Source organism: Ciconia boyciana, chromosome 10, assembly GCF_034638445.1.
Source record: "Ciconia boyciana chromosome 10, ASM3463844v1, whole genome shotgun sequence".
Taxonomy (NCBI): Eukaryota; Metazoa; Chordata; class Aves; order Ciconiiformes; family Ciconiidae; genus Ciconia; species Ciconia boyciana.
The window spans coordinates 23,864,666-23,877,281 of NC_132943.1; the positions used below are offsets into that span (position 1 = coordinate 23,864,666).

Here is a 12,616-nt window from a genome sequence, read left to right on the forward strand (position 1 = left end):
TTGTAAGTATAAACATACAGACAGCATTTAAAAATTAAGACATAAAAACCCCACCAAAATTCTACCACCATGAAATTTGCAGGGCAGTCATTATATTACTAATTTATATTTTTACTTCTTCTGAGAAAGAAAAGATAGTTTAATGGAAGTATAGGAATATACTATACCATATATGTATTTTCTTAAAACAACGTATAACATTCATAAAAAACAAACAGGTTCAGAAAAAGTTATACTTTACTATGTATATAGAATAAATATTACACTTCAAATATAACATGAACCACAAAGTCATGTACTTGAGGACAAGAAATAGAGAAAGAAACTATAAGAACTTTTGGACATAAGGACAGTTAGACATGACCAAGGCAGGGAAGGATTTGAGTCTAACACCAGATCACAAGATTCTGAGCTGTGTATGCAAGACAGTCACCATATAGAAAAATGCAACTCAGGATGCATTGGAAAAGCTGTTTCTGTGCAAGATAAGGAAGCAGTGGTATCCCCAGATAGGGTTTTCACAACATCTCTGGAATGTTGCATAGAAATCCAAGTCCTTGTGTTCAATACATATAAACTCAGACTTGAAGGTATGCACAGGTAACTTATTAGGATAATCATAACTTTTCTAGAGGAACTCAGCTTATTCTGACTAAACAGAAAAAATATTTAAAAGGGATCCTAATGCTGTATGTAAGAAAAGCTGCAGAAAGATAAGCCCTAAGCCAGGAGAAGATAAAGGATAATGTTGGCCCAGGAACAAAATCACATTGCCATAAAGATATTTAGAGCAGACATATACTGTGGCCTTTCCAGAACTGCAAGCAAAACCTTAGGTTTTAACAGCAAACTTGGTTATTAAAACTACTGTGTGTTTTCATCCTTGTAAAAATAGGGGACTTAGCTTGATGACTTAGAATATTCCATCCAGTTGCAAGTTCCTGAGCTCAGTTTATAGAAATAAATGATGGGATATCTATTTTAGCATCAAATAAATTATCAGTGGGAATAATAATTTTAATTACATTTTTAAAATTAAACAAAAACATCACTATTTCAGCAGATGCTGTTAAAACACAGAATACCACTCTAGATGGTGTATTTTCCTAGAAAATGCATATAATTGATCTGAAGTTAGTACTCTGCATAGGAGATCATTAGCTCATAGTGATTACTTCACACATATACTGCTTACTGCTAAAGAGACAAGTATAAATTCTGTTCCCTACAGAAAAAAAAAGAAAAAAAAAATCAAGCCACACTATTCATTAGTTTATCTAGTCTTTCTCTGTCAAAGTACACATAAAGCAGAATTGAGATACTTCAAACAAGATTACATATGTTAACATTCTTGCATATATGCATTATACAGAAAATGCAGAAAAAAAGTAGTAATTTTGGAAGGAATTAAGATATGGCAAATACAGAATTATGATATTAATTTGTCACACTTTAGCCACAAAAATCAAAGATGTGAGAATGGTTCTTCAGATGCAAAGTCAATTTCATCCAAAGGATCATCTTGATAAATAAGGGTTTAGTATCAGAGAAACAGAATAATATTTAAAATAATTGTAAATACTATCATTTCAAAATATACCTCACATACAAGCATAAACCTGACATACAAATTAATTCCTAACCAGGAAGCTTTATAACTGACAGAATCAAGTGACGATCTCTGTAGAACACATTTGTAGAAGCCTGAACCTGAAAGAAGCCGTCTTCAGAGGTCTCACTTTAACAGTGCCTACAGCAAAAGGAGATAGACACATTCAATTTCCTTTCCATATATTCAATTTGCAATGCCTAAGAGCAGGGATATCCCCTGTGATCCTCCATTATCCATTAGGGTGGAGATAACAGGAGCTGGATTAAACAGAGTGATGGAGCTTCCCACCCAATCGCTACTCAAGTATCATTCAGTGAACCTGCTGCATTAGAGTCCGTAACAATATCAAATCACTCACCTTTCATTTTATCTGTAACATTTCTAAAAATTTCCTTTCCTCTTATTTCTTCTGTACCGTTACTCTTCAAAGGCACACACAGTAAGCCATGTGTTTACAATTCTTCCCTACCTTTCCTTTTTTCCTACTACAACTCTTTGCTCTTTTTTCCCCACACAACATAGCTTTTAGACATTATGTATAGCTCTGTTGTGACTCTCCATTATGTGAAACATCAACTCTTTCTTCAGGACTTAGCTTAAGAAGAACAGATTTCCAAATTTTAAGAACGATATGCTGATAAGCAGAGTAGCCAGAAACAAGCAATTAAAATTAAGAATTTTGAATGACTATTGAGAAATTTTGAAGGTTTGAAGGGAGAAGAAAATCTTTCATTTTAAAACTGCAATACCTACTAATGTTAATTGACTTATGTAATTAGGAAGCTGGTTTTCGCACACATATATAAGTCCATTATTCAGAGAGGATATGTAACCTAATTTCAAAAGTAGTGCCTGCAGTCTGATTACACAGGAATGCTTACCTACAGCATCAGTGAAATCCCATCATATTAAACAGATAGCAGACAAGGCAGTTTAGGCTAAATTCTAGTTTAGACCTCATCACATTAGCTTCTCAGAACATGCATTTGTAACAATGAGGAAGTGTCGTGGTTTAGCTTCAGTCGGCAACTAAGCACCACACAGCTGCTCACTCACCCTTCCCCCCCCCGTGGGACTGGGGAGAATCGGAAGAGCAAAAGTAAGAAAACTTGTGGGTTGAGATAAGAACAGTTCAATAATTGGGAAAAAGAAAAAAAATGTATATAATAATAAATTGTAATGAAAAGGAAAACAACAAGAGAGAGAGAGAGAGAGGAACAAAACCCAGGAAAAAAAAACAAGTGATGCAACTGCTCACCACACGTCGACCGATGCCCAGCCAGTCCCCAAGCAGCGATCGCTGCCCCCCAGCCAACTCCCCCAGTTTATATACTAAGCGTGACGCCATATGGTATGGAATAGCCCTTTGGACAGTTTGGATCAACTATCTTGGCTGTGCCCCCTCCCAGCTTCTTGTGCACCTGGCAGAGCATGGGAAGCTGAGAAGTCCTTGACTAGTGTAAGCACTACTTAGCAACAACTAAAACATCAGTGTGTTATCAACATTATTCTCATACTAAATCCAAAACACAGCACTATATTAGCTACTACGAAGAAAATTAACCCTATCCCAGCCAAAACCAGGACAGGAAGAAACACTTTCAAAGTGAAAAGTCATCAGTTTTAAGGACTACCTTACGGAGTTCCGCTAAAGCAAACCAGTCTTGTACTGTAGGAATAGGAGAAGGCAATAGTACTCTGAAACAGTTAAGTAAGTATCAAGTTACCACAAGGAAAAAGTAAAAATACTTTTTTTTTAAACATATGCCTACAGACAGCCAGTTCCAAAATGTGCTTTTTTTCTAAAGTTAAAACTAAATGAAATAAAAAATTATTAACAAAGAAAAGTTACCAAAAACACTTTGCGTATTTATTTGAAGAGCAAGCAAGGCTAAGAGAATATCATAGCAGATACAGGAATGAAATTTCATAACAGAACCCAAAGATTCTCAATGACTTGCTGTTTGACTTTGGGCTGTCATTTAATATACAAATGTCTGCCTGGAATAGCACTACTGGTACTTCCTCAGACTTCATAAAGTAACTTTAAGTCCTTGGAAAGATGTAATATATTCCAGAATTCAGTTGAAGATTACAATAATTAACCTCTCTGTGCAGATAATATAGTTATTAGAGACTGGATTTTGATATATTACAGCTCACTACAAAAGGAAGAATGTGAATGTAAAAATAAATACATAATCTAATGATTATGATGGGGTTCTAACAAATTCTTCACATGAAATACAGGTTAGAGATAAACATAGATTCAAACATTTAGGAAAATAAGTTTCAGACAAGTATCAACAGGTATTCAGACACAGAAACATTTTGTATTGCAGACCATATGCTAATAATTCCCATTCCCACTGTTCCCATACAGAAGCAGATAAAGCACACTTACCCATACTTGATTACCTCACTTCAAACATTACCCAGATTGAAAACAAAAAACAAAACAAACTTATATTCACAGAGAAAGCAATAAAAAAATGATGTCTTAATGTAAACTTTTATGGTAGCAATAAAACAAACTATTGATTTCTTAATGTAAGAAACATCCTTGTATAAAACATTTTCCGAAGAAATGCACACCGTAGAAGATAACCAACAGCTTTCAGAGAAACAAGATACTCAACATGTTGGTTTACTAGTCATCAGTTAGACTATTATTTCAACAGATAAATACAACATAGCATTTTCAATCCATAACAATGCAACAAACTGCAGCCATGTATTGCAGAGACAGGTTATTTGGATTTATAAAACATATGTATATATCAAATGTATTACCAAAATGCTGCAGCTTTATAAAAAAAAAAAATCATGTAACATTACATCAAACAGGCGATTCTACATTTGTTGTTTAGTGTAAAATGTATATAGCATATACAATTTTATTTGTAAAGCATAGATACTGTGCAAGCTGCTCAGGATACTATGCAAACCAATGAAATATTCTAAAGCAGAACACAGGAAAATAAAAACATTTAAGTGATGTCAAAGGTCAGATTTAGACTCACAAATCCAAGGAAGTTAAGGGGCTTTCAAATTTAAAATAAGTTACGCCTATATATTTACAAATGTATTGTATAGCATTTTAACAGCAACTTTCTCTCTTCTCTACAAAATACCCACTCCCTTCTGCATTCTTGACCTCTTCTCTGATCCATCTTAATCTTTTCACTTTACTTTAACAATGTCCATGCTTCCTACTACAATCCAAGGCCAAAGCTAGAAGCCTACATAAAGCAAGAGAAAAGGCTCATTTGAAGACGAGTGGGTTAGAGGGTACTACCTCAGTGGAGTGGACATTTTGTAATTTGCTTCAAAGAACTGTCTAAAAGCAAGTAATATCATCTGTAAGCAGAGCTGGAAAAGCTTTATGTGGTGTGAACTTATCCTGATTAGGCAAACACCTTCTTCCTTCATAGAGTCATTAGTGTCTCTCTTTCCTAATAGCCAGCACTTTAAAAAACTCCTCAATGGTTTGATTTGAATTACAGAATTCACTGACTGAACTACAGAAATAAGAAAGTTTTTCCATACTTCCATGTTTAATTACAGGTACTAAAGGATCTACGTAATATCTAATCATGGATGTGAGTACACAGAAAATAACTTTTCCAAGTTAATCCCACTATGTTAAACTTGCTTGCAGTTCAACTTCCTCTGCATTTGTAGCAATTGTCAAAAGTCCATTAAAACAAATGTTAATTTAAAAAATGCGTTGAACTCTTCACTGTTAAACACTGCATTTTTTCCCAATTTCCACAAATTTATAGTCTATTGTACTTGAGAAAAACTTATCATCTAAATAAATTTGAAGTGTAATAAAATCAATAATGTATTTTAGAAGATTAAATTATCAAACTCATTCACTCACACATTTACCAATGCATTACAAGCTTCTAATGGAAAGCAAAATTCTCACCCATCCTTTGTTTGATCTGCCACTCCAGCCAACAGCTGCACTGTTTTAGGATTGTAACGCGGATCTGTATAAAGTCCTAGGTATTTCTGCACAAAATCTTCTGGGGTCATGTAATGCTCACCATCTTTCTCGACACTGGCATACTAGGGTGAAAATAAAAAACAAAACCACACAAACAAAAATGAATCCATTTAGATGCTAATTATCAGTGATTACTAAACTAGTATCTTTACTGAATATCACTTAAAATGGTGCACAACTGCCTGAACGTAACTGCTCTGAAATTAAAGGGCTTCATTAAACTAATAGCGTCACTGCACTAGTTGCGTACCACAACAATCAGATTATCCCTGTAGAATAATGGGTTCACATAAGGACCAGTACTTTCTAATAAAAAGACAATTACTTATTTTCAGAAACTGTCAGGTAATTGCATAAATTTATAAAAATTACAGCCATGCTGTAGCTTTCCATTTGCAGCTACATTGTGAAAACACAGCACATAAATTTTCTTACAATTTCTAGTACCAGATATCTTCTGAATAATTGTTCCTGATCATTCCTATAGTTAGCTTGGAAAATACGTATCATTTTTCTCATTTTGTGAAAGATAACTTTTCATATTAGTTTTTATCCTGAAACTAATGGGTTTGGAATTTTTCATTTAAGTAAAAATTGACACACAGACAAAAAGGATTTGGGTCAACTGAAATGTTTTACTTTTCAGTAAAACATTAAAACTCAGTAAAACTCAAAAACATTGACTCTTAATTTTATTAACAATAAATTTTCAAATAAAAATCACAGGCAAATTTTAGACTTTCATAATTTAAATATTAATAAAACTAACTAAAAATAAAATAACCAAGTACATCTTTATTACTTGTACACCAAGACAACTGTCACATGTCTGTATCAGAATTCTTACTGATTACTTTTCTGTTTCAAATCATTAATCACTGGTTCTTATCTATAGGTCAACTTTAAATTAAAAGTGAACTTTTTAGCATAAAGTAAATTCCATGCCCTCAGCTGTCCAGTTATGCTGGGTAATACCAATCTTGAACTAAAAACATGAAGAGGCAGGAGTAGAAAGCATCACAAGTGATGCATAAAAGGGAAATGTATTATGGAAGTTCACACCCCTCAGATCTTGTTTCAAGATGGAAGTATAGGTGCAGGAAAAATTTCTTGTAGTTTATTTATGATATGACAGTAATCTTAGAAATAAAACCTAAGTTTTCAGATTGCAAAGTTAAACGATGTTTGCATCCTGGAACACAGGAAAGTAGCTCACAAAAGATTTCTAGTTCTCTAAACTACTATGACCCAATCCAGTTTGATGACTAAGCTTGTTTCTCAGCATTTTTGCTCACAAAACCTGTAAGAAAGCTTATTTAATAGTTTAAAATCCATCTCTTCTGTTCACTCTCTACTGCACAGTCTACTTGTATACACAATGACTTAGATGCAGACCTTCAAACATACATAGTGTTTGTTCTGAGAAAGTGAAGTTACAAAACTACACAGCTGTTTCATTAGAATTTTGATTTGCAATAAAAGTAGTGATTTTTAATTCATTTGTAAAAATGTAATTTGCCTTTCTAGGTTCTAGTCATTAAAAGATGACTACATAAGTGTTCTCTGCAGAAAAAGAAATGGCAATGCCCCCCAAGGCCTATAGTGCAACATCTATGCTAGTGAATTCAAACTTCAATTAATGGCCTTATCTGTAATTTGTAACTTTTCCACTATATACTGCACTATCTCAATTCAGTTGACACAGCTTTATGTGAAAGAGTAATGAAATAGGATCTTACTCTGCCAGGGACCCAAAGGAATTAGAATATCAACAATAACACCTACACACAATACCTGTTAAGGTGTAACACTCCATCACAATAAAGAGGATCATTCACATGTCTCACGCCTGTTTCAGCTGTATGCAACCCAACCAGTTCAGTCAGGACAGTACTTCAGTGTAAAGGAGCTTGCATCAGCATCAATGACTGCTTAAGCATCTCCCGTACCTCTTCCACAATACCAGCCCCTCACATCACCTCATCACCTCTCCCTCTTCCACCCTACAGCTGTAATGACAGCCGTTTGCAAGAATGCACTGTAAACCAGATTACTGAACTAATCCAAAATTAAAATAGATTATTTCCACAAAAATAGGAACACAAAGCAGTGGACAGGAATGCTTTAATTCAGCACTGCTGCCGACATGACAGTATAATGAAACTGTGGCTTCACTGAATCAACTCAGAAAGGTTCTCCTCTCAGTCATATACACAGATGACTAAAAAATGCATTATGAAGTACAATTCTGCTGCAAGACATGCAATCCAAAGAAAGTTTCATGTATGAAGGACCATCAAACATGCAGAGTATTGAGCGTATCTTCAAGAATAACAGAATTCAACTGTATGACAGTAGAGTGCATGTCAAAAAGAGTAAAAATCTAAACATCATCTTTTTTTCTTCAGACACCAATTTATCTGAGTTTATTACAAAGAGTGAATCATTTTACAATAAAAACTCTGTGTGGGAAGTTTTGTTAAAAATTTTTTGAGACAAAAATAATTAACTGACAGATACATTTTGCTCCATATGAGAAGGTCATGGTATTTTGAAAGAGCTTTGCAGCGAGCCAATAAATTAAGGCCTGACAAAGTAGATAGCCTATTCCCTCTCAGCACACATTTACATTTGTCCTCAAGTTACCTTTTCACCATACAGCCTAAGTCAAGAATCTTTTAGCACAAAATAAGCAATTGTAAATTGTATCTTAATTTGCATATAAAACATAACATGTCAATTTAATCTATATTTTCCTCAGTCTTGAATTATATTACTTTATAACACAAAATTCTTACTATACCTTTATAGACTGTCTCAGGTAAGCACTTGATGAATTTGCATGAGACTTTTTTTTTTAAACATCATCAGATAACATGAACACACAAAAACCCTACTCTATTTGTACAATATAGTGCTAGATATCACCACACTTTCAGAAACAATGCTTTCTTTGAAAAATTGGTTAGTTTTCAATTTAAAGGAGTTTTCTATCCCAATTATTTTATCTGGGCAGAGAAGTAAGTTCCAAAACAAAAGAGACCTGTGGGTACTCTTAACATATATTTTTTTTAATTAAGCTAAGCTATGAGCAAGAGATTCCGGACATTTTTAAGGGGGCAGGAGAAGTTTCCTGTATTAAAATTGGAAATTAGTTTTTGTTCCTTTCTCCACCCTGCTGGAACAGGTTCCACTTGCATTCAGCAGGCAGAGAATAATAATTCAACTATATTCCCTGAGGGCTGACTGTGTCTTGCCCAAGAAAAAAAAATGAAGTCTCACTAAGAAATCTGACAACTGTTGTTCTACATAACTCTTTTATCCTTCAGCGATGGTTGTTACTGGAGTCAGTGGTTTGCACACACCTGAGAGGCAACTTATTTGATGGTGTACAAACATGAAATTTCAATGCCTGCATTTCATAGTTACAGGATTACATAGAAATAATAGCACATCTTTTTAATACAAGTCAAACTTAAGATTTTTAACAGTTTAAAATAATAAAAAGAAATATACAGCAAGCTTCAGAAATTCTAAGAGAAAGTTATATATCAAGCATCCATTAAGATACAACTTAAACTGGATGGACAGAGGACACGTATCACATTAGAGAATACACATGAACAGAAGGAAATTTAAGTACACTCTCTATGAATAAGGTGGATGACGAAGAGGCCTAGAGTTCACATCTTGCGCCCTTGTGCCCCTTTCCAAGGGAAGCCAAATTTAGGAAGGAATGCACGCCCTTTAGCTGGAGCTCACAGAACAGGCCAGCACCCTCAGCAAAGAGTACAACATATCTGACCCCTGATGTGTGCAACACTAGCAGTATTTCATAACAAGACTCTCTACAACTTAAGTCTTGGAAAGAGTGGGTTCTCTTTGGATATTTTTAAAGTTTGCAACTAAGTTTGCTTGCTATCTGTCAAAACAAAAAACACAATTTAAATCTCAATTAGAATAAACAGAATGCAAAAGAAATATAAACTCTCTTTCTGTGCCAGAGGTGTCTGTGTTGTCTTTTTTCACTGCAAATCTCTGATACTCAAGAGAAGATGGGAGAGCTTTTGTATTTTTCATTCCTCAGAGCACAAAACAATCCACAACTTCATTTGCATGTTTCTTTGAAGATTATAAGATAGACATGGAGCAGACCAAAAAGCTGTTTTAAAACCCATAGACTGTCTGCTTTTTAGGTCAATAAAACATGTATTGTCACAGAGACAATTTTAAGAACCAGTCGTACAATGTTCTTCCTCTCCACTTTTCCCTGTATGACCAAAATCAAGGACTTCAAACAATTTACTTATTTCCAGAAGCAAGCATTTCTACTGACTGGAAGTCAAGAATCATAAAAAGTCCACATTTCCAAGTTGAATAGAGTATTCTGACACCACATTTCACTTTTCTGCAATCAAATATGCAAAAGTGTCTTGCAAAAAAGTTGGAAGAGCTGTGTGATGTTCTAGAACCACACATTTTTATATTGTATTAATACATATTTTAAAAGTCATATTTTCATGTTTCTTATTTTATTAACATACTCTACTGTATTCCTTATCTACAAAAGCTAAATGTCATGTCAACAATAAATGAACCTGTGATGGATGATTTTTTACCAGAAACTAAATGCTGGGCTTTCACAGTTTGATTCCCACATTCTAAGTTTTAGCACTCAAGCAACGTTACCAGTGCAATCCTGTATGCAACAGCAAAAATCTGCCAAAATTATGGTTGAGATATAACTTCTCCCTCTCAGGCAAAAAGGTATCTCTGTCCACTTATCATATGTGGAAACTGTTAGATAATATGGTAGGACCAAAAGATACATTTCCAAGATGAAATAAGAGATTTTATTATTTACAGTATTGGCTCTAATACTTAATTTTATATTCTTTCTTTTTTCATAGAGTAAAGCTTCTGGAATATAATGTATAATATTCAACATAAAGGGAAAGAAAAAAGGTATTTTAGTGATTTTGGAAATATCAGGGGTCCAACTATGGACCTAAAACATGGCTATTCTTCGTATTCCATCTGCCTGATTCAAACCTTATCAGAGTTTTAGGACTGACCGGATTTTCCTTTTAGATCATGCTTCACCGCAACTACAGGGAATGGGGAAAGCTTCATGCTGTTATTTATATATGTTAATTCTTACAATGCCCTGCAAGAGATAACATTATGAAATACATCAATCTTAAGAAATCAATTTTAACTTCTAAAAACTTTGCCAGTCGTCCATCCATTTGTAAGACGAACACATATAAACCCCAAGGACAAAACATACAGCCATGGAAGAATAATTTTTTAGAATCTTGCAAAAGTGTATTTAGAAAAATAACAGTACCTAGTTATGGTTGTAATTATTTGCTTTACAGAAAGTTAGAAAATTCCTCATAAAATTATTTAAGATTATAATTTGGAAATGGTTAAGCACAATTTGTGTCAGGAGCAGTTTGTCCTCAATGCCTGAAGGCACTTTCAATACACTGTGCCTGCAAAGTGAACTTCTAAGCGTCCCACAAGCACGACACGTGTATGATGCCATGGCAAACTGCTGAAAGGGCAAAAAATAAAAGTCTGTCAATCAAACAACATTAGACACATCTTTTTACCTGCAAAAAAATATTTCTTAGTTCAGCAGGATCCGCTCTTTTGGTTGATTGCACCTGTAAACACAAGCAAGTTAATGCTTCGCTAGCCGGGCTACTGACAGAGTGCAGATAAAAACGGCCGTGTGCGCTGATAAGGGCAGCAATACCAGGTCCCTTATCTAACCGGCAGGGCCAACCTCAGACATGACCCCTTTGTGCTTGCTGCGGAACTCCGCAGCACTCCAGTGCCGGTGACAGCTGTCAAACTCCGGGCTGCCTGGAAGAGGCGCGGCGCCCCGGCCCCACGGGACGCCAGGCGTTACTGCCCGGCGGGCCCAGCCGTTACCGCCCGCGCGCGCCGGATAACGGCCCTCTGCCCGCGCCCGCCGGGCCCCGCCCGCCCCGGGACGCCCCGCGCCCTCGGCCCCGCAGCCTCGCCGCTTCACCTCAGGAGGCGGAGGCAGGGCAGGCTGCGCTGCCCCTTCCCCGGGGCCGCCCCACCATCACCGCCCGCTCCGGCGGCTTCCCCTGGCCCCCCGCGAGGCTCCCGCAGCAGCGGCTGCCTCCTCCCGCCGCCCGCCTGCCCCCCGGCCGCGCCGCGCGGGCAGGCGAGTGATTCCGCCCGTCTCCTCCTGCGACAACCGACGGAGGAGAAGAGTCACCTTGACCGCCATGCTTGCGCCCGGCGAGAAGGAGGAGGAGCCGCCCGCCGCTACCCACCCGCCGCGCCGCCGCAACAGCCGCCGCCTCAGCGCAACGCTGTGGTAATGAGCGCCCTGCCCTGCCCCGCCCGGCGCGGCCCGCTCCCCTCGGCGGGCTCCCCTCAGCGGCCGCAGCGCCCGCTGCAGGTGTCCGGGGACGAGGGCAGCGGAGCGGAGACCACCGGCACCGCCGCGGCCCCAGCCCGGGCTCGCCGCCCCCTCACGCCCGCGGCCCCTGATCCGTGACCCCGGCGGGCCACAAGCCAGCCGTGGCCGTACCTCCTGCCCCGCCTGCTCTCGGCCGGGCACCTCGGCGGGCGCCCAGGGCAGAAGCGGTGTCGCTACCCCCTCGGCCCCCGCGTTAGCCGCCACACGGACCCACCGCGGGCGATGTTGGTTACCCCCATTAGCGCGGTTTGGACGGTGTGTCCGCCGCCCCACCAAAGGCACCAGGAGCAGGCACCGGGTTATGGGGCCTTGCTGCGGGGCTGCTGGTAGCACCTCCATAGTGCAAAACTGAACTCTTAATAATGCTGCTGAAACTCATGTCTGGCTTAACAGATGCAGCCGTTCCCTTAAGGGTCAGCAAAGCTATACCTGTTGATACCACGTGCTGAAAGTGGTTATGGACGGATATTCGGGCAGCGTGGCTGCAAAGTGGTATAGCCCCATATTTCTGACAAAGAAACAG

General features: G+C 37.9%; 1 protein-coding gene across 3 annotated transcripts in view; it reads right to left on the minus strand.

Annotated features, from left to right (window-relative positions):
* SLC25A12 (solute carrier family 25 member 12) overlaps positions 1 to 12,014 on the minus strand; it is a 52,766-nt gene extending 40,752 nt beyond the window's left edge. The window contains exons 1-4 of one of the 3 annotated variants that reach the window (XM_072875207.1): positions 11,887 to 11,952; positions 11,246 to 11,299; positions 10,703 to 10,794; positions 5,547 to 5,689 (exon numbers count right to left, since the gene is read on the minus strand). In XM_072875207.1, coding sequence (XP_072731308.1) covers positions 5,547 to 5,656 — 110 coding nt within the window. In that variant the 5' untranslated portion in view covers positions 5,657 to 5,689; positions 10,703 to 10,794; positions 11,246 to 11,299; positions 11,887 to 11,952. Of the gene's footprint in view, positions 1 to 5,546; positions 5,690 to 10,702; positions 10,795 to 11,245; positions 11,300 to 11,670; positions 11,738 to 11,886 lie in introns of those variants that run through there. The other 2 variants (XM_072875205.1, XM_072875206.1) reach the window with 2 other exon arrangements.
* Between the last annotated feature and the right edge of the window lie 602 nt (positions 12,015 to 12,616).